The sequence below is a fragment of the Grus americana genome, chromosome 16, assembly GCF_028858705.1.
Source record: "Grus americana isolate bGruAme1 chromosome 16, bGruAme1.mat, whole genome shotgun sequence".
Classification (NCBI taxonomy): domain Eukaryota; kingdom Metazoa; phylum Chordata; class Aves; order Gruiformes; family Gruidae; genus Grus; species Grus americana.
Window position 1 is genome coordinate 8,604,777 of NC_072867.1, and position 27,263 is coordinate 8,632,039.

General features: G+C 40.1%; 2 protein-coding genes across 15 annotated transcripts in view; one reads left to right on the forward strand and one right to left on the reverse strand.

Moving 5' to 3' along the window:
* The window catches only part of TXNRD2 (thioredoxin reductase 2), a 36,970-nt gene extending 35,767 nt beyond the window's left edge, over nucleotides 1–1,203 (reverse strand). For 4 of the 9 annotated variants that reach the window (XR_008579532.1, XR_008579533.1, XM_054844477.1 and 1 more), the window contains exon 1: nucleotides 1,051–1,203. Coding sequence is in view for 2 of the 9 variants with exons in the window: in XM_054844477.1 (XP_054700452.1) it covers nucleotides 1,051–1,126 (76 nt within the window). In the remaining 7 variants the exon portion in view is untranslated. Of the gene's footprint in view, nucleotides 1–255; nucleotides 395–818; nucleotides 886–1,050 lie in introns of those variants that run through there. The other 5 variants (XM_054844485.1, XM_054844484.1, XM_054844483.1 and 2 more) reach the window with 5 other exon arrangements.
* Nucleotides 277–27,034, forward strand: COMT (catechol-O-methyltransferase). Of its 6 annotated transcripts, none has more exons than XM_054844495.1 (5): nucleotides 277–406; nucleotides 19,209–19,491; nucleotides 20,966–21,159; nucleotides 23,134–23,265; nucleotides 25,769–27,034. In XM_054844495.1, the coding sequence occupies exons 2-5, from the start codon at nucleotides 19,209–19,211 to the stop codon at nucleotides 25,946–25,948; spliced, it is 789 nt and encodes a 262-aa protein (XP_054700470.1). In that variant the 5' UTR covers nucleotides 277–406; the 3' UTR covers nucleotides 25,949–27,034. The 6 variants fall into 6 exon arrangements, with proteins under 6 accessions (XP_054700470.1, XP_054700471.1, XP_054700473.1 ...); XM_054844496.1 differs by lacking the exon at nucleotides 277–406 and adding an exon at nucleotides 769–895; XM_054844498.1 differs by lacking the exon at nucleotides 277–406 and adding an exon at nucleotides 4,635–4,692.
* The last annotated feature ends 229 nt before the right edge of the window (nucleotides 27,035–27,263 follow it).

The following is a 27,263-nucleotide window of genomic DNA, read 5'->3' on the forward strand; positions in this document are numbered from 1 at the left end:
TTACTAGAGCACTGTGGTTTTTTTCAGTGTTCCAAAGCATTCTCCAAAAATTTTTAAACTGGCTAGTCAGGTTTTGTGAATGAAATATAGAAAATAAAGTGATCCAAAAGTGAGGCAATAGATTAGATTTTTTTACACAATGTTCCAAGAAACTCTTTCTGCATGATTAGATAGTTGCAACCGGGATCCACTATAGGACTTCTGTCTCTGCATTACAGCAGCATGTTCTACACGCAGATTTTTCGGCCAGGTCACCTTATCGGACTTGCAAAGCTTCAGCTGCAATGTAGGCCTTGCAGGGGTGTGGTGGGGCGGTCAGAGGGAAGCTGGCCCCTTCTGCCACCTCAGCGTCCACACGGAGCAGCACAGTCTCCCAGAGCACTTTTGAAGTGGCAGAAGCCCACAGGTGAGCAATAACTTGTTTCTTAGCAAGGGCATCAGAGCAACCCCTGCCTTCAGAGAGCTGCCAGTAGTTCAGGGAGGACAGCCAAGGCCTGCAGCATCCCCACACCTGCTGTGCCACCATGGGGGGTGGGGGACTTTTGTCGGCATTTCAGAGCAGGCAGTCAGACTGAAAAGGCTGATACCCCCGGTGGCTGGAGTTAAGCCTAGAGAAAAGATTTAGCTGCCTCTCCTCGGTACTTCTCCAGAATGCCCCACAGCAGGGGAGCAGGAGGCCTTGCCCACTGCACAGTCACTTGCGGCCCAGGGACTCCCTCAGCAACCCAGGGGCCGAGGGACGGGCTCCGAGAGAGGCACTGGGTCGGGGGTGGCTCCGAAAGCCGTTACGGATGGAGACAGCGCGCCACCCTCCCCACCTTGGCCGCTGAGGGAGGAGAGTGGCGCCTCCCGGGAGCGGGGACGGCGCTCTGCGGTCCCCACAGCGGTCGCTCAGGTAAGGCGTCCGCGGGCCTCTCCCCGCCGTGCGGGTGGTGGGAAGGACCCGGGGGACGCTCCCCAGGCGCTCTCGGCGCCAGGAGAAGAGGGCTTGCCGCGAATGGAGGCGGAGGCGCGGCCTCTGCCAGGCCCGAGCCCAGCGGCACCCCATACCTGAGAGGGCTCGTACCGTACGGCACAGCCGCAACACTCCCAAGAGACGCTCCCGCCTCCGCCACAGTGCCGCCATGCTGTACGGCAAACGGCCTCCGCCCCGAGCGAGGACCCCTGCGAGGTGGCCGAGCAGCGCCAGAGTGGAGGGCGGTGTCGCCGGGTCGGTGAGGGCAATGGAGCCCCGTGAGGGCGGCAGGGTGGGGCGAGGGGGGGGGGGCGTGAGGATCGCCGCGCGGGTGCGAGCACGACGCCCGCCCTGCGCGCAGACCTGAGAAGAGGCGGCAGCTTCCCTCCCGGAGAAAGCGCTCGCCCTGCACCCGAAGCTCCGGCTTCTGGAGCCGCTGCGAAGCCTTTTTAGAAGGCGGGGACAGACTCTGGCGTTAGAGAAGCGCATTTGGGTTAAAATCAGACAGATTGAAAGGGAATAAACCCCTCCACTTTGCTTGACTGGCTTCCCCCCGAGATGCTGCTGCAAAAGGGGTTCAGTGAAGGTGTTTTGGGAACGAAGAGGAACAGGACGACTGCCCAGAACCTTCACCAATATGCAGAGCCCAGTTTTTTTCCCTTCTGAAACCGCACATCCCTTTGCAACAGACATGGTGAGAGGTGGGCTGTCACAGCCCCTTCCTCAGGTGCAGCGCGCAGACTGAAAGTTAAAAACCTCTGAGAAGGTGGTTTGAATAAAGCCTCTCCCTTCCACAAGATATTACAGGCAACATATGATGATGTTTCAGATTCCTGTGGCTAAGATCTATTGAGCGCTGAGAACAGGTGCTAGGGCCTCAGGTCTGAGAGAAAAGGACTTCCTCAGCCAAAATGGTGGGGCCGGGCCTATGCTGCACAGGTCAGTGAACTAGACCAGCATAAACAGCTTTAACACATGGTGTAACTGTGGTGGTACAGATATCTGCACAGGATAACCTGTCGGAGAACCTCTGATGCTTCACAGTCTTTGGCAGTGTTTCCTGTCCCTGTGCCACATGCCAGCTCTTGATTAAACAAGGGTGATGCTGCTGACCTACTTCGGATGGGAGTCGTGAGAGTTATTGATGCTTGTAACGTATTGTGGCAGCTTAAGGTAAAAGGCCTCAAAGTTGGCATAGATCAAAATACTACAGGGAACAAGGTCTTTCTCATTCAGAAGTGCTGACTGTTGGCCTTTACTGAAGCACTGTAGTGACCCTACTTGCTGCTATATGTAGTGAGTTGTATGTGATAAATGCCACCATAGCCAAATCAGAGTCTGGGACAAAGAATCAGCTGCTTCTTCTTGGGGAGAGGGAGCTGGTGAGAGAAAACTAGTTCTAAGCAGCCATGGTTCAGCTGTCTCTGAAGCAAGGGCCTGGCTCACAAGGGGGCAGCATCCAACCATTTTGTTTCAAAAACCATCAATCATCTGATCCACAGTTGAGGAGAAATGGCAGGAAATTAAAATACTCGAAATTTTTGTAGAACTAACATCACTTCCAGTGTAGGTCTGAGTAATTTTTTTCATTCCATTAATGTTTGAAAATACATGAAACAGGAATTACTATCACTTTAGTAAACGGGCTGATGACTTGTCCACTATCACTGCTGTAAAAAAAAAAAAAAAGCAAACCCCCTCTCTGCCTCCTGCAGCACTAATCAATAAATCACTAGAAACGCTCTTACCCACTGCAGCAGCAGTAGAAAGACATGACTAGAGTCTACTGAGAGGCCTTTCAATTAAAGAAACCTCAAGCATGTTGATACTAATCTTTTATGCTTTTCAGGTACATGCAGACAAAGTTGTTGTAGTTGTTCATTTTAGCCACTATCCTGAATTGAATCAGGCAGTGTTGAGCATATGCTTTTCACACAGTGTTTACTTCAGACACGTAAGATCAAGGGTAGAATTAAATCTTCCCAAACACAAAACAAGTTTATGTGAAGAAATGTTCCTGCAGCATTATGGTATTTTGCTAATAAGGAAAGGCCTTAAATGTAGCAAAGCTGTTCATAGAAAACTTTACCTTTAAACACCACCTACAGTGGCAATTTAGGAAAGAACTGATGATAAATTTGGAGTAATGCTTCTAAACTCTTTTAAGGATAGCATCTTGGCCAAGTGCCCATTGTAACAGCCACATCATACACTAGCGTTACTGATTGCTTTCATTATTTTAGAGCTCAGAGTCTATGTGAACCACAGCCTATGCAGCAGTGGTGAGACTGTAGCTTCTATTAGATGTTTATGTGTTCCTAAACACATCAGCACACCCCCTCTCTTTTCTAGCTTGAAAGCGAGTCAGTTGCTTTCCTTTGACATCCTTCTTAAGTCATCTGGGAACCAGAACTACCCGTAGCTGCCGCTGTGCCACTGGCACAGACCATGTGAAACTAGGGTGTCACCAGCCCTCTGGCTGTATCTCACAGCTAATGATAAAGCACTGTGCATTTCCACAGGCTAAGGCTTTCCCATCAGCACCGCCACCTTCAGAAGAAAGTACAAAGTCTGTGTAACTCCACTCTGTTCTTGCCCATTCTCACAAGCTTGATCATTGAGGCTGATAGAGGCAAATATCAGCAAATGAGGAGTAGGTTTTGCCTATGGTGACAATATCAATAAGAGGAATACCACTGATATTTGCTGCCATCAGCACTGAGCAGGTGTATTTGCATTACACTTCAAAAACTTTCTCAGGGACCAGAAGCAGATTCTGGTTATCAGGTGTGGTTTCTAGTGTGTCTTTGGCTCATCTGTAGCTTTCTACTCTCTTATTTTAATTCTTTTGTGGTTAGCTTTAGGCTGATCAGAATAATTAGTGATATACATTTTTTTACACACACACATATATATATATCTTAATTTCTTTTAAGAAAGTAAGCATTAAGTCCTTTAGTGGCAAATACATTCTACTACCAGGAATCATTTACATGAAGCATATGTGAAAGCATATTTTTTCAAAACTTGGGATTAAAAAAATACTTCTTACAAGATAGCTATCAGACTTAACATCATATTTCCACAGAATTTTGTCAGTTGTAGCTACTCATAGATTAATACATTAGATATGGTTTGGTTTATTTTCAGAGAGAGTTGTTTATTCAATGTGCTTTGAACATGTGGTATTAAAAGGGCAAAGGAAACACCACTGTAATATGCTTCAGAAATATATATAAATCCATTCAACAAAAGTAGGGGAGTTTTAAGGCATGAATCAGTTCTATTATCGGTCAGAGTTTCTCCTTTTGAATTTGTTGTAAAGACAGCTGGGAATTCTGTGCTTTTTCCCCTTCATACGAAATACCTTTTTTTACATTTATCAATGGCTTACTTGAAGTCTTCCTCATGAAGACAGCAGGACCAAATACCTTTTTTAACTAATGTTTTAGAAATTTTAACTTTTCAAACACATCTTCTTGTCTTTCCTGTTTTTCTGGCATGCTTTGCTTTATGTCTTATGTTCTCAGATTAGTGACCTGGCAGAGTGGGGGAAAGAAGAGAGGTGTCGGGTAGATACCATCTTTGGAAGTCATCCCATTGTTGCTTTTTTAGTGGGTGGGATGAAATGGATTATATCAGAGGCTGCATTTTGTGGCATGACCTGATTAATAATTTACAGGAGTGTCAGTGAACTGTACTGGATCACTGGTTGAACTGTGAGGTCTCTGCATGAGGTAGAACTTTTTGATTTCTTACTATCTCTCTTGTGATTGATTGTACTCTTTTTTTGTTTGGTTGGTTGGGTTTTTTTCTTGTTGTTCCTCTGCTAAAGTGTAGCATGTGTCCTTAGCATTAAGGAGGAATGAGGAGAGGAAGAAAGAGCACATGGAAGAAAGGCATGTCAAATAGTGAATACAAAAGTGGAAGTAGTGACATAGTCACTGGCAATTTAGAGAACCATATTGCAGAGCTACAAAAAATACAGAATAAATGGTAGCAGGGGAAGGGTGGTTACCAGTTCTTATGCTTATTTCAAAGCAAGGTAAAACCTTTTCAAGATTCAAATTGCTAAATATATGGATAGTATTCTAATGTGGGCACTAGGCTGACAAGTGAAGACCCTTGTTTGAAGACACAGATCCTGGGTAAAGAAAAGAAGTATTTTTACCACTTTTACTTGAGGCTTCTTAACTGACTTGTGTAGCAAGAATTTCCCAATATTACGTTTTGTTGGGTATTGCTTTATATTGGCATGAAGGGATCTATGGCTCTTTGCTTACTATCCAACTCTGCTGTATTTTTCTGCATTTTTGAGATCTGCTTTTAAGACTATTGACAAATCAAACTGTAGGACTGACAAGTCAAACTGGTAAGGGAAGAAAGTGACTAATTTTGGTTTAAGAGATCAAGGCGGTGATCAGATTTCCATGTGAAGTCTACAAAGTTTACAACATTTTGTTCACATGGGACAAATACATCGCATTAGCTAATACATTTTCAGACCCTACATAAAAAATTATCTAAAACTACTACACTGAGAAAGCTAAGAAAAGTACACACATCACAGAATTACTCTAAATCAGGTCATAATTTAAATGCCATTTAAAAATGTAATTCTAAAAGAAATGCAACCATTCTAATATTTATTAGTCCCAAAATGACATCTTGTTACAAAGAATACATCCTTGAGCTAATGGTGTTTCCTCTGCTGGAAACATTTGTGCATGGGTTCATAAACAAAAAAAAAATGGTTTAACATTTTCAGTTTTATCGCTATTTCTCACTTTGTTTGCTTTTTTTTTTAATTTTCAGAAATTTGTCTGAGTAGGACTCATTGTTCAGAATTGACTCTATGCCATTTTATTCCTTCCTTTCTTAACATAGAATCCTCTGTTCATAGTTTGTCCTAAACAATTAATTGATTGCAAGTAAGGTAAAAAAACCAACATAAACAGATGAAGCTTCAAGTAACAGGCTCTTGACTTCATTCAAATGCTTGAACATATATTACCAAAAAAAAATGAGGGGAGAAAAGACAGAAATACGGTAGACCTAACTGAGCTTCAAAGTTTTCATGAGGAGTTATAAAGTCTTTGAAAGCAGAATGTTTTTTTCAGTCTGCATGATAACCTTTTAAGATGCACAGTAAACACAAAATAGTCTAACTGCTTCTATTATCTGCTAACTTTTACAGTACAACTTTGCTGGACATCTTCTCTTTTAGCTGATTCCTATTTTAGATATCTCCAGGCAGTTTCCTGATTCATATGAATGGTGCTTCCTTTCTCAAAATTCCTCTTTTGCGTGTTTCTCAGCAAGAGAAACTAATTTGACTGTTGAAAACAGCAAATTCACATAAAAGAAAATCCCTCCTGCTATTCTGAAAATGCAAGCTCAAAAGAATTTTCTTCTACTCAGTGTTTTATGTGATCTGTGGGGTTTATGATAATCTGCTAACTCTCCTGTCTCCCTTTGTTTGGCTTTTAAAAACCAGTCTTTGGCCAGGATTATTAGAAGAAAGGAATGTCATTTGTTGTTATGCCAGGCATGGATTTACTGGAAAAGCTTTAGCTCTGTGCTGTGCACAACAAGTGGGGATAGCACTGCCATGTTGCATCACATGATTGCAGCTGTATAGCCGCCATTTGAGACTGGGAACTCTGTACCTGAGCAAGTCTACTCAGGTTTGTGCAGACAGATCTGAGCTTAACTCTGTCAACTGTCAGAATGAGTCAGCCTGAACTAGCCAGTTATTCTGATCTGTTGCCATTCATGTGATACTGCTCCCAAGCTAAGACATCCCGGGTCTATTTCTTCCCATAGATGTGCCCTGCGAATGCAGTATCCTGATATTCTGCAATACCAAATCAATCTTTTAAGATTTTGTCCCTACGTAAAAGTTGTATTACATCAATGCATTTATAGCTATCCATAGTTCTCTAACCTGGATGTATTAATATCAGGGTACATTACTATCTAGACAAGGATACGTCATGTGAATTGTGTATAAATTTATACACTCTGGAGTATGTAGCATTGTTATTATGTTAGTAAAAACTTACAAAAATAACCAGAGCTATATAGACCCTGTCTTGTGCAAAAAGGTAAATTAAAGAAAGGCATAAGCCAATGTCTAACAGCATACCAAAGAAACTTCTCTTGGAGAAAAAGTTATTCCATAATAATGTATTACAAGATTTCAACTTTCTCTTAACTTGGAAGCAACTTATGGACATTGTCACATAGTTTGGGTGGTTTAACTAACTGAACCTCTGGCTTTATCTAGTTTGCAGTTATTGCCATTTACCATTTTTACTTATGTAATAAAATATCTAGACAACAGAAAGGGTTACTTTGCAGGCATAGCCTTTATTATACAAGTAAACAGTTGTGGGCAGGCAGAAGCAAGTTTGCTCCTCCCACGCTTCTAGCCTGAAGAATATGATTCAGCTCAAAGTTAGAAGTCTTTAGAACACTGGGACACTGCTCAGTCTGGTAAGTCTTGGCACGAATTTATGCTGCTAAGCAGAAGCTAGGCTGATACCACCCACCAGTTCACAACTAGCTATAGTTAACTGCAAGGACATCTTCAAAGAATAGCTGTATGCTTACAGAACCAGGTCAGTGCATAGAATAAGTTTTACTGTTTTAAGCTATTTTCTCCATAGCCCAGCAGTAAAAGAAATTCTCAGTTAATTATAACTGTGGGTGCTATCAGGATCATGCAGACACAACCTGTCATGTTTTCACAACCGGCTTTCGACCAGATAGGAAATTACTGTCAGAGAAGCTGGAGCGCAGTATTGCTTATTTCATTCTTTGTTCTCCCTGATGTCTGGATTATAAGAAAATATTTGTTGAGCTAAAGCTCTGTTATACATGGAAGGGATACTTCAAAGTTATTCTGTATTGACATTGGGTACTGTGCTGTATTACAGGATTTAGTTATGTTTTGTTTAGAGTTAATGAAAACACTTTCATCTTCACTTACCTCTTTTCCCCACAATTCTTTATTCAATTCATCCACTTACAATTTTTTTATTCTCTTGACATACTCTCAGGTAGTCCCTAATTCTTTCAAGAACCTCTCTCCTCATGTGACAAATCCTATTTTCAGATCTTCAACTCCTGTTTCTGCCACATTTAATACAAAGTCTTTCATTAAATCTTTAAAAAGTTTCTGGCTAGAGCTTCAAACATTCACTAGGTCTGAGTCAATATTGTAGTGAGAAAACAGCACAGAACTACTACCACGTTGTGTTTGGTTTTTAGTTTTTCTTACTATTTTCTTTTATGGTGTTATTTAATGGCAGCTTGATTAGGTTGTTTCCACCTCGAAGAAAACAATATAGACAGTCAAGACGAGAACAAGGTTTATTAGAATAAACCTCTTCTTTTATCTTAGAACTGTTTGTAGCAGAATATTTTTTCCAACTAGAAGCTATAGAAATTTACATGTACTATTTCTAATATATTGATTGCACCTCCTTCTGTAGCTACTGTAAAGCAATTTGCTATACATACCTCCCCTCCCTCCAGCAGCACTCTATATTTAACCCACATGTCTAGGTCTTGTTTCTACAAATTCTGCACTGGCTGTAGCATGCCACGTCTGAGCTGAAAAAAGAACTAAATCCCTTGGGCCAAATTTATTCCTGAGGTTGCTTGATTGAACGCTGTGCATTTACACTGAGCACAAATTTGGCTCTTACCTGACTTTGTCAGCATTCACTGTGCTGTAACTAAGTAACAAGAACACTGTCATTAGAGGACAGATGAATAGCTTTCTCTAAGGTTATTAGAGCACTGAGCACCTTTAAGGAGTCCAGAAATCTGTGAAAGGAGGAGTTGGGGAAAAGGACACCGCTCCTTTTAGAGTCTCTGTAACAGAACTGATAAGCTATTCCTGTGATGTGATCGAATGTGACTGAATACAGCAGGCTCTTGGACTCTTATTCTATAAAATCAACGTCAGAGCAGCACAGGAAAAGATCGGAGGGAACAGCTTCTGCTGTACTGAGAAAGGTACATATTTATATTTTCTTATTTCTCAGACTGGACATGATTTGTTATCTTAGATAATGTCACTATTTTAAACAGTGGTGAATATGAAAGCAGCAGTGTTTTCCACATTCTGACTGGTACTCATTGTCAGGAAGCCAGTCCGTGGGCAGCAACAGCTTTCACAGAGAAAGGATAGGACATATTTGCGTGTAATGCATTTGTATTGTATTGTAAACCTTGACAGTTGAAAGAAGTGAGATGAGATAACCTTGACTAAATTGAAAATGTAATTTATGGCTATAAGTATGCTGGAATTTGGTACTCAATTGTATTCAAGAAAAAGCTGAATACAAGTCAAGCTTCAGTCATATTTGACTGAATATCTGCTTTTACAAATGTGTTGCTGCAGCTGTATTTTATGGGGGTTTTCATTCTCGAGAGGGAGTTCTGCTACAGCAAAATGTCTGTGAAGAACAGACAAAAAGCTAGTACTTTTGCTTGCTAGCCCTGTTGCTGCTTATAGAGTATCTTTCTGATGCCCTTTAGGGACATTCTTTACCTTCTGTCCTTTAAAAACAAACTCATATTTACCAATACCGTCAACCACATGTCATACTGATGATCTCCATAAACAACCTTTGCTTTATCTCTGGGCTTAAGCTTACTTTTTTCTGCTTACTCAGCCATGGACAACTCTAACAAAGCCCTCAGGTTCAGAGTCCCATGCATTTGCACAGCATTGCAATATTTAAATTCAAAATAAATTTTTCCTGATTTACAGTGTTAGTTTGCATCAGTGGAAAAAGAGTTTAACCACATTAACACTGCAAACAACTTGTCACTCAAGTTTAGCAATATTTCTTAGCAGCCTCCAGCTGGTATCAGGTTTGTCTCTGCCAGTCTCACACTGTTGTCTTTCAGCATTCCTTCAGGATCACTAGAATCAGAACTGACTGGGAATTTTCTGAACACACACACACACACACACACCCCACCCCACCCCCAATTTTGGCAGCAGTTGTTGAAACGAAATCTTAATGTGTGAGGCCATCCATACCAGTTTTACTAAAACGCTCTCAGGACAGATTTCTCAGAAAGCAATTTCTAGCTAAAGTAAAAGACACTCTGTGCCCACTCCAGCTGGGGGAGGGCATTCACTCAGGATTTGAGAGCAAGGTCTCATGCCCTGCTCTGTCTCAGGCTGCCTCTTCCCACGCAGTGCTTTGGTTACCTGCTGTGCTGTGGTGGATCCCACCTTGTCTGGCCTGTTAGAGCTGTTCATTTCCATAGAAAAAAGCCATCATTTCAGCAGCGATTTCCTTCCTAATCTTTCAGATCCCTCAGCGGGTGTCCTCACTACCAAGTTCCAGTCATGCACTCCCCATGCCCTGAAGAGCAGCTTGCGGAGAGCAGAAAGCTGGGAGAGGGACAGATTTACACTAGATTAGCTGGTAGCCTTGGAAGCAGGGCAGGAGCACACAGTGGGGATTTGGGACACTGAGGATTCAGCCCTTGATCTTTGTGATATAAAGAGAGAATGTGAAATAGGTCTGTCACAAGTGATTATGCTGAGGACAACTAGCCATTTTGGTCTTTCCTCTTCCAGCCCTTTTTCCCTACCTCCATTTGGGGCAAAAATCATTCAATAGGAGCTTGTTTTACCCCCTAGAGAATGTGAAAATCTCAGTTGAGAAAACTTTTAGTACAGACCAGCTCCTAGTGTGCTGACAGGGCAGAGCACTTTCTCCTTTTAGCAGTCCACTGCCTCCTGGGTGGGATTTGTACAATTCAGCTGAGCTATGCCAGCCACTGGCCTCAAACATTAGTACAAATAGTACAAATGCATCTAGAATTCTGGAGTGGGGATAAGGAGTATCAGAAACAAATGCTTTGTAAGGGTACCTGAAAGGATCTTCTTCCTTTGAGCTGTCTTTGCTCAAGGCCCAGTAAAGTGCATTTCTTATCCTTGAAGAATTCTCTCACCCCAAACTCTGGCTTTAATCACATTTAATCCTGTGTTCACTCGGCAAGTCTGGATCAGAATGCTACAGATCCATGCAGACCTGCTTGTTGGATGGAGATGAGGTCTCTCTGTGTGGCCAGTTTATTCTAAACCCCGTTCTTCTTTATAGGGCATATAACCATTATAGAAACCTTTTCCTTTGGGTGATAACACTGAATAGGCTTAGACAATAGCTGCTGTGAAGGGAGTTTTAAGTGGGTAGCAATTATCCTAATTGAAATCTATCTGGGGAGAATGGATTTAAACACCCTGATGAAGCTTAGTAGGCAATAGGCACTTTTCTGTTCTTTCCCTTTCATTCAGTAAGAAAAAAACTGTATTTGTTTCCTTTCAACCAGAGAAGAGGGAAAAAGACAAGACAGAAGGGCCGGGGCGGGGGTGGTGGTGTGTGAATAATCATCAGAAATTTGCATTTACAGAAGTCAGAATTTTTGTAGTCATGATAGTGAAGCTAAATGATAGTAATTTGAAAAAAACCCAGGAAGAGGGAAATTTAGATTTCATGAAGAAATACTTAGGAAAAATTATATAAAGTCTGTTCAGCTTGTTTTCATTATGTCAGTGGAAAATCTGAATGTCAAACTCCCAGGCTCAGTTTCCACTGAAATACAAGCTATTCACATTTGGCAATATGCTGATTATTCTTCACAGTGTTGCACTCATTTGAAAATACATAAACAATAAGGAAAGAATAGGAGGTAAAAAGATTTTTTTTTTACCTTTAAAAGTACTAAAATATGAAGCTGTTGAGTTGTGTTGCCTACAGCAACAGGATACAATATGTTTGGCAGAAGTTAGTTTAGGCTTTCTGACCAAAATACTCTGCCTTTCTCACTCTGGGAAAAGATCGAGAAGAGCAAAATGCCACAACACAAAGATTGCCTCATTCAAGACAGCATAGGAGAGAGAGTCAAGAACTCCAGTCCCAGTCATGGCACAGCACAGATCTCCTCTGGCTGAATGCAGAGCAACAGACATTGTGAAAATATGCGTAGAAATGTGCTGACTCTTCTGCATTGTCTTCACAGTGCTTCTTAACAGCTAATATATCCTTACTAATATGGAAATCCTCTGCATACTTTAGTGCACGAGATACTTAAAAGCATAATTTCAGCAGAAGCTTTCAGGAAGTTTGAATTTAAACCTTTTTAACTCTTTTCTAAAAATAGGGGGTACACCTACCTCCTTCACACGAGTACATGTATGGGAGGGTTTAATCTGTTAACTTGTATGGCCTTTGTAAAAAAACCTCTAGAAAACTGTTTGCATTATTAAATTCCTTTCTCTGCAGACTTAGAAGCAGTATCTCTGCAATGAGTTAGGCCCTGTTGTCCCCAGGCACTTTACTATTGTAGACCATTTCTGTTATCCTCAGTACCATCAGACCAATGGAGAGATTCTTTTGTGAATGGTATAAATTTACCAAGCACTCTCCGTTCACCAGGTTATGTGAGCTAATAAAGTCTAAATTAGATTCTAAAGCCTTTAGCATCAGAATGCTAAAGTACTGTCTGGATGCTTGGAGACTCGTAATAAACTCTTAAACAACCAATCAGTACTTGGCAGTTAGATTAAATGCATAGCTAGATTGGATGTAACATCATCTTTCCTCAAAGGCCTGATTTGTCAGCAGGCTGAAATCACTTAAGGAAAGTGTTTGAAGCACTGTTTGTCTCCACATTTTCCCTGTTGTTCATAAACTCAAGAATAATAATGTTACATAGGCATTTGCTGTCTTGGTATCCCAAAATTGATCTCTTTAGTTAATGCAGATAAAATCACTTTGCCTTTCCTCAGGTGTTATCCATAGATCCATAGCAGGGACTTTTCTGACAAAGATTAATTCAGCTTTACATCACCTTGAAAGTTATAGAAGTAGCAGTAACTTTAACTTAAACTGTTGTGGCAACAAAGAGGTAGGTAAGACAGCTCACCCAAGATGTCATCAGAAAAATATTGTCAAAATGAGACTCAAACCTAAGTCCCCTGACTCAAGATCACAAAGTTTACTCTCACTCCAGTTCTGGAGGATAGCAGTCTAATGTACATGCTGTCTTTGCAGAAGAGTTTTTTTGTGATTATGTTTAGGACTTCATTTTTAGTACAAAGCAAAACAATATCAGTTTATCCAAGCTAAAATTGTAATGAGAGGTTCTGTAATTAGGCTTATAAGGATTCACCTTGATTAGAAAAATGTTCTATCCAACGGTTTTCAACCTCGCAAGTATTTTAATACCTGTCATCTCTTATTTTTGCATCTGTAGGAAATGAGGTCTTGTTAATTACTCATAATGTAATGAACTCAGCTTCAGAATAGGTAAATAATCAGATGTGATACTTTTTTAATCCAGTAAGTGTGAAACTCTCTAAGGCATGTGTCCTTATTAAAACTCAGAGCATTTAAAGGCGCTTACTACAACATCTTTATTTTTCTTCTCAGTAAATAGCAGGTTTTAGCAGATGGAGGTTGTTTTGGAATGTGAGAGAGAAACAGTAGCAATCAGTAGTTTAGATCAAATCTCCATACACCTTCCTCTAACGGTATTATGAAAACTCAATACAGTTTTTATGAAACACTGAGAAAAATCTCAACTCAAATTTATCTGGTTACTCAGAGTTACTTTAAAAATTGATGTTAACAATTGTTCTAATCCTTATTTTTTCACTTCAGGAGATTCTAAGACCAATTATTTTTTAACAGTACTTGGAAAAAATTTACCAGAAGGACTGATAAATAGCATTACTGAAATACCCTTATTGTAACCTTTGGTGAAATGGCTGGAGTTGCCTGTACAAGAATAAAGAACAGGATGTATTGTTTTGTACTTTATCACATGGGCATGTTTATGATTTTAGAAAAACTGGAGATCACATAATATAGTAAGAGGGTAGTGAATCCCCTAACTTAACAACTATTGCCATAATAATAGATTCCCTAAGTCTGAGCTAGTCTCTTGAGGTTTCTTTTGTAGCCATTGGAATGACTTAGGTATTTTGTCTTCAAGGGCAGGTAATCTGGGGCAGCAGATTCCCACAATTTGTGTTTTCTTCTCTCTTTGAAAGTGTCTTTTGAAATCTCTGTAAGCTGAAACAGAGGTACTCCCATTCAAATGCTGTTCATTTGATTATGGTTTGCATCAGGGAAAAACTGCTGAACTGCATTATCAAATTATGATGTGGTCTTATGAAACCTGCCAAAATGAGTAAGATTAGATGCATAAGAAAATAACCCAGTGCTTTAGAAAGACTTGTCAGTAGTTTGACAGGTTTGGGCATGAAATATTAATATGTTTTCTTTTAAACTCTGTCTTCTCAAAAGCAGATTTAGTAATACATGTTATTCATTCCTTTTCATAATGTTATCCCTCCAGTTTTCTGTTTATTCCCTTGCTGAATTTTTCATTTTGCCTACTATTTTCCACTTCAAATTTTAGCTTTCAAAGAGAAGACTAACTTTATCATGGTGTTTCTAATGCACAGAAGAGGTTGCAGTGCTAACCTGTGTATCTGGAACCTCAGTACCAGCATTAAATAATAAGAGTGACTGCCTTGTAATAAGTGGTTATGGGAAACTTGACTATGCACAAGTTAAGTTTTATTGCATATTTAATGAATCTCATGAATCCATATTAAAGCTAAAATTACAGTTGCATTTTCTAAAGCTGTCATAACATGACTGTCTCTTAGGTAGTGGTAGTTTTAAATCGGTTGAATTACGCACTTAATTTTCATATCAAATATTTTCCAGCTAAGAATATGAAAGCAATTACCTATTTTGGTGCAGATTTTTTTTTCCCTTCTGGAGGCATGACCATCACCAATGCATCTTGCTCTTGGCAAGCTGCTTTTATAGTCTACTGTGATCACTAAATTTATTTTCACATCTAAGAAGAGAGAAAATAAGAGGGACAAACTTAGAAAAATAAACTGTGTTTAAAAAAAGAAAAAGGAAAAGAAAAACAAGATGTGTCTCTCTTGCTCCTTTTAAAAGTTACCTTCTCTGGAAAGTGGATTTCAAGATAGTTGCCTCCTAAAGGAGCTCTGCTAAGAGCAACCCATACTGACAGTTTATGAGGGCGCTGGGGTGTTATAAAGCAATAATAATAATAAAACCCCAGTAGCTGAAAAACATTTCTTGATACAGCAGAAAAAGTGAACTTGTGTAGGAACGGAAAAAACCAGCATGTACTATATAGGTTGTTGCTACCTGTGAGCAACCTCTAAGGATCTGTGGAGGCAGGTGGGCTCTGCTGTTACATGTGGTAGCATTCATGTGGGACTCAGAAGTGCAAAGATCGAGGCACTGTCAGAAATAGATCCCTCTCAGCACTTGATAATAGGAACAGCCAAGCTGAATTGCTTCCTTGCTTTAGATCTAAGACTCCCCAAATCACACACATTTGAGCTTAAATTTATAGCTTTTCTTGTCTTCTTGACAAATATATTACACAAAATGTGTAAGCAAACCAGTGCTAACAGCCATTCACCAGTCTAGATCTGAAGGAAGAGAAATGCAGGTCAATACTTTGCCTTCAGAGGGGATTCGTGGGTGAACTTGAAGCAATAAGATTTCATAACTGAAGATCCAAAATTTGTTTCCCAGGTGGCCCAGCAGAACTATCAGTTGTTGCCCTTCTAGACAAGCTAAAGGGCTGTCAGCCTACTCATGCTTTTGCATAAGGAATGGCTAGAAGAGATAGGAGACTATGGCTATCTGCACAGTTCAGAAGTGTATCCCAAATTACACCTTTTAGTCAAGCCAGTTGCATGTCGATATCAGGACGTCACAGTGCAGTACCTGATGTGGGTGGCAGCAGCCTAAATACAATCTATGCCTTTGGAAAGATAGGGCATGTACATCTCAAACAAGGTGTCTTTCTCTGCACAAAGTGCATTCTTTTAAAACAACAAAATCTTTAAAAGGATACTACTGTCCAAGTAAGGATCAGCTGAAGTTACTAAAAATCAGCAGGTCTAATTCAAGTTGAGTGCTTTGCTCTGCTCTGGCTAACAGAGACATGTTAAGAAATAGCATTTCACAGGCTGCAGACAATGAAGAAGCTGACCTTCTTTAATACATGGGCTTTTGAGCATGTGATGTCTTGTAATTTTGGTGTATAAAGCCTGTAGCAGCATGGGAAAATAAGACAATGGGAATCTGGTTTGCTGACATACCCTTCCTGCCTGGGGAGCAATGTGAAAATGGAGGGGCAGGATTTTACTGTCAAGTAAGTCCTTTTTGTTAAGGTATAAAAAAAAAATCTTCACAGTCTGTTCCCTGTCCAAAAAAGAAGTCTCAGCATTCCTGCAGGACAAGGAGTGGGGCTGAGTTAGCCTACAGATGCTATCTCTTCCCTGTTTCAAGAAATCTTACCAAATGGTCTCATATCTATACTAAGCAATAAAGGAAGAAAGCTGTTCCTCAAAAAATACACCACCTAGTTGATGCTGCAACTATCATCCATTCTTGCTGTCCCACAGATTTTTGAAGGGCAGCCCCAAACACACTGACAGAGTCTTGTAGTGCCAAAGCAACAGCCTGTGACAAGTTGTACTCAGAGGATGCCAAAGTATCTGTCGTAACCAGAGGATTGTCTGGCAGTAGTCTGAAACAATTCTGAATGCCAACAGTCTTCAGTTCTAGATGGACCTGAATACAGTTGGACTGCCACCAAGTGAGTCACTGGTATGCAGAGCTCACGCAGTTTCCCTTGTCCAGAGGCAGGAAGGTCCATCAACAATCACCATACGATCAACTAAGCCATGAAAGCTAAGTGAAGACAAGCCAAGCGAAGCTAGAGAAATATTTTACTAATGATATTTTCAGAGAACAGATAACATGGAACATCTTCATGTAGAACAACTAGAAAAAGCAGAAGTCCCATCTGGAAGGTACAGGACAATTGGGCCTGATCAGTAGAACTACTAGTACATAAGAAGGGAAGAAGAAAAATTGACATCCAGGCCCTCATGATCCTGGTGATGTAAAGAAACAGGTTCTTATTAGCTAGGAAACAAAATTCAGAAAGTCCAAGCAGCACGATTTTCATGTGCTAATGATGCTGGCAAGCCCTGAAAGGAAATGTTTCAGGTCAGATTTTGCAAGGAAAGCATTAAAGGTAGTATTAACATTAGCAACTACATAAAAGCAATAGAGTTTTAACTGCTCCAAAGAAATCATACTTGCTATGCAACTAAGATCAGTGGATGGGTGAACAAACATTGGCTGTATTGTAGGTTGAGCATATCTCCATGGAAACTCAGTCATCTTCTGAACTGAAAATCTGTTCTGCATGATGATGCAAAATTTAAAGCAGTGGAGTAGATTTTTCCCATGTGTAATGTGTGTCAAGTTCCGCTACAGAAGGGAGGTCTGACTACCCATAAAATTTAGGATTTTCCTGGGACAATTTTGGGGGAAACAAACAAAAAAGGGAAGCAAGAACAGGTAGGAAGAGATCTGGGGGGAATATTTGGCTAATCATATAGCCCCTTTACCTCTGTCTTGGGCAACTTAAGCAAAACTTTGAGGAGGATGTAGCTCCTGTTGGGACCAATGTTTTTGCTGAAGTCCAAGTAGGTAGAACATTAATACAAGTGCAAGTGAAAACTGTTCACCGTTTTTAGCAAGCTGGAAGAGAAAGAGACTTAATAGAAATAATCAGAGACTAGAAAGAGTTGAACATTGTGTTCTTTAAAAATAACAGTTTAAAAACCAGTGCAACCCAAGGCAGCCTGCAGAGGTTAAGAAATTGATTCTAAATCCTTTAGACCTGTGTTCAAATGCCTACTTAGACTTAAAGAACAAATGAACTTGGCATTCATGCATCCGAATACTAACTGGAGCACATTACAACCTGTGCTCTCCTGGTGTGCAACTGTCAGCACCCACTTGTGGGAAGCAGAGGTGGAAAAGTGAGGTGTTATAAGCTACATCATCAGAAATAAGGTGTGTTTTGGGTTGTACCAGAGGACCTTCACATGCAGAGAATCCTCAGGCAAATCACAACCCTTAGTTTGGCACCCTTTCAAAGGCTGAATCAATTCATTAATTTTAAGAACCTGTTATCAGATCTTTTGTGCTGTGACTCCTGCATGGAAGTAAATGCACCTTCCTGCATACTGGCTTGTCTGAAATCCATCTGAGTAAATGGCTTTGACAGGATTTATTGCTTGAGCTGTACAGGGTGACATGCATCCCATCTGCTGAGCTTTATGTTCAGATGCCCTAAACTCACAAACAGAAACATACACCAACCATGCTGCACACACATAGGCACCTGCAGGTATGACACTGAATTTCAAGGGGAAAATAGGCACAATCCCATCAGATAATTTGAGCTGGCCCATCAGAGAATATACCCTTTTGTTACATCTCTTGAATTTCATGGGACTGAGCTCTTCTCTGATTCAGGGATTCAGCTTTATGTTTTTATTACCAGTGAGAAAACATCCCTACTTTATAAAAGGAAATGTATCTTTTGTTCTCAAAACTATCAGACTGATGGCTTGTGTCAAAGGTTTTATAAGCAGGGAAAAGGCTACTATCTTCTGTAAACCATTCCACCTGGGTCCCTGTGCAGCAGGCTCTGAAAGGAAGGAGGCAGGTTGAGTCCTACTGAAACATCAAGCTTAGCTTTTCTGCAGAGTATGCAAGAAGGGCAGGTGCTAGCAAAGAGGTCTGCATGCAAGGTAGTAACTTAGGACCTGCAGAGTGATTTGAAACAGAAGGTTACTTAACAGTGCCCAGTTTCTGCTGATATTGTGCTCAAAATTAAAGGGTGAGACGTTCCATATTTTCTTACCACGACCAGCTTAGAAGTTTCCCAGGGCTCAAGAATTAGGAGAGTGGGATCACATAGCAGGCTCTAATTTAAGATTTTAAATCCTTTGAAAAATGACTAGAACAGATTTGATGCTGAGAGGCTCCTTGTGCAGTGGCATGCTTGGAGCCAGGAGCAGATGTGTGGGGGAAGGGACCAGAGCATTAAAGCTATTTGTTGACTGCCTGTAAAATTGGCTTCTAAAGGGAGTGCCACAGAGCACCATCCATTACCAAGTGACAGAAAGTAATTTTCAGCTATTCTGGACGATATCATAATTAAACTTTGCGTGTTCCTGTTCAGTATGGTTGGTTGTGGGTTATTCAGCTTAATATTTACAAAAAGAATAGCACTCTCCCGTGCCACCTTAACCCTGGGCTGTTTTTCTGTTTCCTTCCAGATGCTGGAGAGCTCTTCAGTCCTTTTGTTCGTTGTCTTCGTCCTGCTTTTCATTTTGCTGCTCTTTGTGGTGCTCATCAAGAAAAACGGCACTGCTGCCCTTATCTGGAATGAAATAATCCGGGAGAAAATAACCAATTTCATTATGAATCAGAGCAAAGAACAGAGGATTTTAAATTTTGTGCTTCAGAATGCAGTCCGAGGAGACCCCTGTAGTGTCATGGACACTATAGATAAGTACTGCTCCCAGAAAGAGTGGGCCATGAATGTGGGCAATGAAAAAGGTAATTGCTGCAGGGATCAGCACTTGAAAGATCCTTCAGGACTAGCACAGTACAGGAAACCTTATTGTATTCACATGGTAACTTCCATCTGCTGCAAAAAAACCCCCCAACCCACAAGAGCCTTGTGGTTGCAGAGTAGTTCTGTAAACAGTGATGCATGCTTGTGCAGATGTCTTTGAAGAGGGGTATCCAGTGAGTCACAGGACCAAATCTGGATTTGTATGTTCTGTACATTGCAAGCATGTAAGCAGAGGGTGACAATTTATGGGAAAAAGCTAGGGTTGTATTATACTTCAGATCCTATACAGGGTGGCCTTAAGGCATAATTCATTATGTTAAGTACTTTCAGATCCTTAACGAAAAGATAGTAAATTAAAAAAAGTATTTTAAACTATATCAATTTTGTGTATGCAAGTATAAGTTAGAAGTTACTGTTGAAGGAAGAAATTCTACCTATGTAATACACAAAATCAGCTATCAAGACAGTGTTGCTACTTAGCAAGTAAATTGTGATGTTCTTGCCTCCAAAAGGAAAGTATGCGGACAAACATTTTTTTCTTAGCTGCAGAAAAGTGATAATCTTTTCAGAAAACTGTAATGGCAAAATGTTAATATGTTGCCTTATGAATTAGACACAAAAGTACCTCTTGCTGGGAAATTTGCTTAGTCTGGGATTAACATAGCTAATGAAACACAACTGTAAGCATTGTAATAAAAATGCTTCTCTGTCATGGGTACATTTTGTGAAACTAGCTCCTTTGCATACCAGTCAAATCCCTTCAAATACTTTTTCAGATTAGTTATCTAGTTTCTAGCCATACAAGTAAGAGGAGACAGTTTTCTCACAAATAAATGCTTTTCTTCAGAAGGACTGAGTATAGTACACTGTCACTTCTTTTTGGGAACGTTTTGTTGTTGTTAACAATTGACTAATGTTTTCCATCCCACAAATTCCTCTAGTGAATCCAAATATTTTGCAACTTTATAACTAGACTTTTCTTTTTCCCTTTAAAAACAAATATTTAGGATAAGAAATTTTGTATCTGACTACTGCATGTAACACTTGCAACAATTTTGAGCACTCAAAATTCAGGAGTTAGGTATTTCCCAAGTGTGACCAGTTTCTGCAATAAGTTCTTGGAAAAAAACACTGCATTTTTCCCTTGTAAAATTTTCCCTTGTAAATATTTTAGTTAATTCAGACACTTCCTTACTCAGAAATGTTTATATAGTGAAACTAAGAAAGATTTTTTTTTTAGTTGAAAGGTTGCATTTTGAAACTTACAAAGTCCATGATCAACTTGATCACAGATAAGCCAATTTGCAAAGGATACAGTATATAATTTGACATCAGCCCTTAATGTCCTGAGCAACTGAGTACATTGACTTTGTAAGTTCCTTGTCACTAACTTGCTCTTCTGTATGTAAACCAGTTTGATTTTGTCAAAAGTTAACCTATTTCCATTTTATTCAGGTTTAATTCTAGACAAGACAGTGGAAGAAGTCAATCCATCAGTTGCACTGGAGCTGGGAACATACTGTGGCTACTCAGCAGTTAGGATTGCTCGGCTACTGAAGGCAGGAGCTCGTCTTCTCACTGTGGAGTTCAACCCAGAATTTGCTGCTATAGCTAAACAGATGATTGAGTTTGCTGGAGTACAAGATAAGGTAAATTCCATTTGTCTCTGGTTGGTATGAGAAAGTAATACATTGAGGGTGGGACTTTATCCATAGAAACAACAATAATAGGTTTGAATTTCTTTTTTACTTGTCAAGCAAGTACAACATTCTAAGTGTCTGGGAACATGCAGAGTTTAACCATCAAGCTTGATAGCAAGGAAAACTACCAGTGTCCATGCAGAGGATCAAGGTCGTCTGCTCTTTTGTATATACAGTGCAAGTGAGCTAAATTTGTTAGCATCAGTCAGGGGTCCAAGTACGATGCAGACCCAGCTGAGAGTCAAGGTAGAGTTTGAAGCTTATCAAGATGTGTGTGTGTGTGTGTGTGACCAAAACAATCAGGGCTGTTCTCAAAGTTCTTTGCTATGTGAGTCAGGATGAAGATTTTTAGGGGCAAGACCAGAAACAATCATATACATTCGTATCTCCTTAACATTTTGAAAACATTTAGACTTCACCTTCCAGCTTGGCCTCTTCACTATTCACCGTTTAGTACAGTAGACAGGCCATTAGCTGAGAGCTATTTTCAAAACCCATAGTGACTGTAAGAATAATACAGACCTGGAGAGAGGCTCCAGAGTCAGTTATTTCACTTACAGTCACAGGACATCAGCACACACAGTCTTCTTCATAAAATTAGTAATCACTATTGTAAAACTGGTTAGATTTACTGCCATTATTGAACTGCAAGACTGCCCCACAGATTCCTCCTCCTGATAATCAGAAGCCTTTCTATGATTTCTGTCCAACATTTATTCATAGACATTTTGTATTCTTTTTTTCTCTTGCATCCACAGTCATTAATTTAACTAGCTCTGTGCCTAGTTAGTCCCTGACCTCTCACAGCAGTACAGCTGAGGACTTCACTACGTTACCTCCCAGAAGCTAGACTAGAATATTGGTTTTCTCTATACACTATAAGGTTCAAATCAGTGTCAAGACTGAGTACAACAGAAAACTGAACCATAGTCTAATTTGTTACAAAAGCTCACAAGAAGCAGTTGTGTTATGTGCAATGGACTTTAGATGAGATGTACTTACCCAAATCTAGTTGGTCACTATATATATCTCTCTCTAAATTTTGTGCAATCTGAGGTATTTTGACTCTCTATACAGTTGGTTGAGATGCAGATATTTCCAGCCTATAATCCTTCTCAGCCCAAGGCAGACATCTGCAGCAGGTCGGGGGATTCATGCCTGAAGTGCCTGTCTATTTGACTAGACAACTCACTTCAATGTAGATGATAAAACTAGAGGAAATAAATCCCACCATGAGATCTTGTAATGTGTTTCTTAACTTCTTGAAGAGAACCTGACATCTAAAATTGCATTTTCCCCATCTGATTTAATCTCCTGATCAGCTATGAGTCATAAACCAGATTTCCTTACCTTTTTTTCCCTCCACTCAGAAAATGGCGCTTACTTAACAAATCAATGTGCAGCAGCTTCTTCCAGCTTAACAGTACTTATGCCAGTAAACCTGTGAGGAAGATATAATAGCCTCTGTCCTGCCTTCTCCCTCTACTGGCCGTATCAATTTTACATACTGTACCCTCCAACTTTATTCTAAACTAACCTGTTCTCAGTATTTTTTGCTTCCCTTGGACTACAAGATTCAACTGAAATGTAACTAAAAAAGTAATTAGAAATACTGTTTTCAGCAGGAGATTCCCATGTTTCCACTAAAGAATCACACTATGCAATAGAAACAACAGGTCATTTTTTCTGCTATTATTTAAGGAAAACCAAAACAAAACCACTCAAATCCATATCTTGGAACATAACTGAGTTGATTTGTCAGAAAGAAAAAAGTACACTTGATCTAACTCTATGAAATAATTTAACTGATGCAATATTGAGCTATAAACAGAATCGCTGATGTCTGGCCACAATTTAAAATGAGCTAAAGACATGTGCTTTTTCTGAATGGTTCACAATTCATCAGATGGATTTGCATTTCAGGTAAAACTCCTAGAAGGCCCTTCAGAGGAAATTATCCCCCAGCTGAAGAAAAAATATGAAGTGGATACTCTGGATTTTGTCTTCCTGGACCACTGGAAAGATAGATACGCACCAGACACCATCTTGCTTCAGGTCAGTTTGCACAATTCCAGTCTTAACAGTAAAATAGCAAATACTTTGATGTCTGTGAGGACTATATGAAGAACCTCATCCTCTGTAAAATGAAGAATGGCAGCCAAAATAGCAACCTTACAAGAACAGAGGATTTGGGGGACAGGATCCCAAACTTTTGTTAAGGACAACTGCTGGTACTACATAGCTCAGGACTTGGCAAATACTGTTGAACCATTTTGTTTCCTGAACAAATGAGTCTGCTGTAGAAATCCTAGCCTGGAGAAGTGCATGGTCTGGGTCTTACACTCCCTAGAAGGAGTGTCTGCATGGTCACTAACCAGAAGACTTGACCCAAAACCACTTTGATCCTGGGAGCAGGTGTGATTTAGGACCTTCATATCCCAGCTCCACCTCTCTAGTTTCCTCAGTACCCCTTTTTTTGCCTGGGTCTGTGGTGCCAACAGAGCCTTTTGATGAAATACTATTTTGGTAGCACAGCTAGGTATCATCTTCTGTGAGTCTTTATGCCACCTAATTAATTGGCTGCAAAGCAACCCTTTGGAGCGCAGAGTGCCCCAGTCGGGCACTTGCTAGCGAAGTGCTGTCCATCTCTATCTCCAGCCCTGAATGTGGAAAAATTATGCTCATTTCTTCCCAACCTGCCTTAACCATCACTGTTAGCATTAGAAAACAAGTTGGCTGTAACAGCAGTAGGCAATGATAGGTGAGATAACTACTAGAGGACTTCTGGATCAAAAGGTATTTTCAAGTGTTAAATAACTGAGATTGACAACATCTGTATCTATCGCTGGAGCTGCAGGCTGATAAAATTTTCTACAACTGCCTAACTATTTGTATGGAAGTGTAATTTTTTCAATTATTTTCTTCACAAATACACTGGTTTTGAGGCTACCTCTTACATTTAGAACCTGCTAACTACTTCCTGACCCCTGCTTGAGGACTACAACATTATTTTCTCATCCAGGCTCCCCTGTTTTTTAATTTCAGCCCTATCGTCCAGATAGCTATTTGAAAAGGCAATTTGTTTGGGGTTGAACAGCCAGTATTGAACTTACACAACAGTAGCTGAAGAAAATGTTCACTCTCTGTAGTTATTTTGTACCCAGAGACTGTTTTGTTTTAACTTAGCTGTATAAGGATGACTGAGCTCTATCGCATCCTTATCAGAGCTTAACCTTCACAATACAGCCAAAACAGTTTAGTTCCATCTGCAGTGAGTCTGATGCAACTGTGACACAAAGTTGTTTCTCTTAAAAACCCATGAAATTAAGAGAAAGGTGAAGAAAAGATCCTCACATTTTCTCAGATGTTACAAACGTTCTAACATGCAATTTTGGCATGTATTGCAATATGAATGGTAAATATGAAATATGAATAGAAAATATTCAGATAAAATATATATTGAAAGTGGCCCAGACAGCATTCCTTTTCAGGCACCTCTAGAAAAGCCTGACACAAAGAGCATCTGAAATCCTGATGACCAGTGGAGAACACAGCATGTTGTCACTTGTAGGCTTCTATAAGCCGTGTGATAGAAACAGACTGGAGGATATTTGCCATGTCTCTAAAATTGCTTCTACTGTACTGACTGGTGTTCAGTCATGAGAGGCAAAAGTAGTAAGCTAAACAGCCTCCGCAGCACTCTCATCAACAGGACTTCTCTAATATAATGGGAGTGACAGAAGCCGCCCCATGTTTTGGCTACAACTGCTGCCTGTAACCACAGGATAACCAGCAGCCTGATTAACTACAGATTTTCTGTTCTAAAACAGCTAGTAAGCTCTGATAAGCGACTTCTACTAGACAAAAATACCAGTAAAATTAGGTTTGTAGGTGTACTTGAGGATAAACATTGCACTTGAAGTGAATATTGCAAGTTAATTATGCCTTGTGGAAATTTGTCAGAGGGATCTTCATTGTGCACAAACCCTGCTTCATGCCCAGTTCCTGAACAAAATGGCAGAAAGTTGTACAAGATCAAAGAAAAACAAGCACAGAAAATGTCTTTTCTCATTTACTCATTTCTCATTGACTGAGACTGGCCAAAGCAGACTGGTACCTGCCAGTCTCTCAGGTGACCTTAAGAGCTACTACAACATTCTAATGCCATATTAAAAAAAGTTTTCAAACATCAGGTATGAGAGCCAAAACAAAACTCTCTTACACTGATCATGTAGACGTAGTTGGAAACAATCTGAGCAGCAAACTGCACACCTCCACTGTACTTGATTTGCTATTTCTGGACCTGAATGACCCAACATGTTATCAGCATCTCTAATGTTCTACTGATTGTGTTAACGGAAAAAGTCAGCATATTATACATGACCACAAAGGATTGGAGTTACTCGGCTTCTCCCATGTCTTTTCTTCCCCCCAAACCATAGTGCAATGGGTTTTTGGATGCAGGTACTCGAGTATGACATGATTGACATGAAAGCACATTACATTCAAGCCAATGTTTGCTTAACAGCCACCATGAAGCAATTTCTCTTCTTTCTAGGAATGCAACTTGCTGAGGAAAGGCTCAGTTCTTCTGGCTGACAATATCATCGTCCCAGGAGCTCCAGAATTCCTTAAGTATATCCGCAACAACCCCCGTTTCCAATGCACTAACTACCCATCTCACCTGGAATATATGAAAGTGGAAGATGCTATGGAAAAGGCTGTGTTTTTGGGATAGAGCCATTAATACTCAACCTTTGTTTCAAATTATGTAAATGCAACTACACAGGTTAACTTGTCCATGCTTTAAATTTTTTTTTTTTTAATTTTTATTTTGGAACCTGTAATTAAAGCAAGCGCTAGTGGAGATTATTTTAGGTCAGGTGGAAACCAAGATCAGGAGTAAGTAGGGTAATTGCTCAAAGGCCTGTTCCATTGTTTCACATAATTCAGCAAACCCAAGGTGACGCACATCGCCTTGTCTTGACCAACACATCATTGAACCACAGAGTCTGTTATTTTGAGCTCAAACAAAAGGGTGAGGTGGAGAAAGTTGCTACAAGTTCTGAAGTTGCTGTAACTTCTGAAGACTTCTGTCCCCAACCAAACCTGATTAATCGTTATCAAGAGTAGAAAAAAAGCATGTGTGATGCAAGAAAAGACCATTTCAGGAGCCCTGATTTTGCTAAATTAATCCCACATAATGCAGTTAGGGCTCCTATTGTGATATCAGATTTTTGCAGAAGTTACTGCAGAAGTTAATAATTTCTATGTGAAAGAAAGACCCATGCAGTAATGAGAAAATAAAACAGAATTTTGCAGAAGACAAACAAAATTATTACTCTGCTCGTGCAGAGGTAGGGAAAACTGAAGCAGTAAATAGATTAAAATAAAACACAGTAACAGACAAGTAACAAAAGGAGCAGGCTCTTTCCAAAAGAACACCAAAACTGCATAGTATCAGAGACCTTGAGAAAATGCTCATATTTAGTTATCCCCTCATTATATTGTATATACATAGTGTGCGCTTTTTAGGGACAGGGCAAGCTGCTTACTCTTAAGTGCTGTGTATATTTAAGACGCTGTATAAAAATAAAGACCAGAGAGAATGGGTTTTACCAGGTGGGTCCTGTACACCGTGGCTAACCTCAGTGCTGATAACACTATGTGAAGTGACGGTTGTCATTGAGAAGATACAAAGCCAAATCTGAAGTCTAACTCACCTGAACAATGCAAAAATCCACTGGCATTTCCTGGCATGTCCTGCTGTGATGATATAATGAGGCAATGGTCGCATTTATAAATAAAAACTAAAAAAACAATAGAGCAGGCATATGACTTCCTTTGTTTCCCACGAATTCTCCACTGCACTTGGGATTTCCAGCCTTGGAACAGCCACAGAAAGATCCAACAGCTGAAAATCAGAGTGAAAAATCAGGGATAACCATTCTCATCTTTCCCATTATGGATTCTTTCAGACATGTTACCAGCTGCTTCTTTTTATAGCCCACCTTACTGAGGTGGTATCTAGCCTGGCCTACGTGCTACAGAAA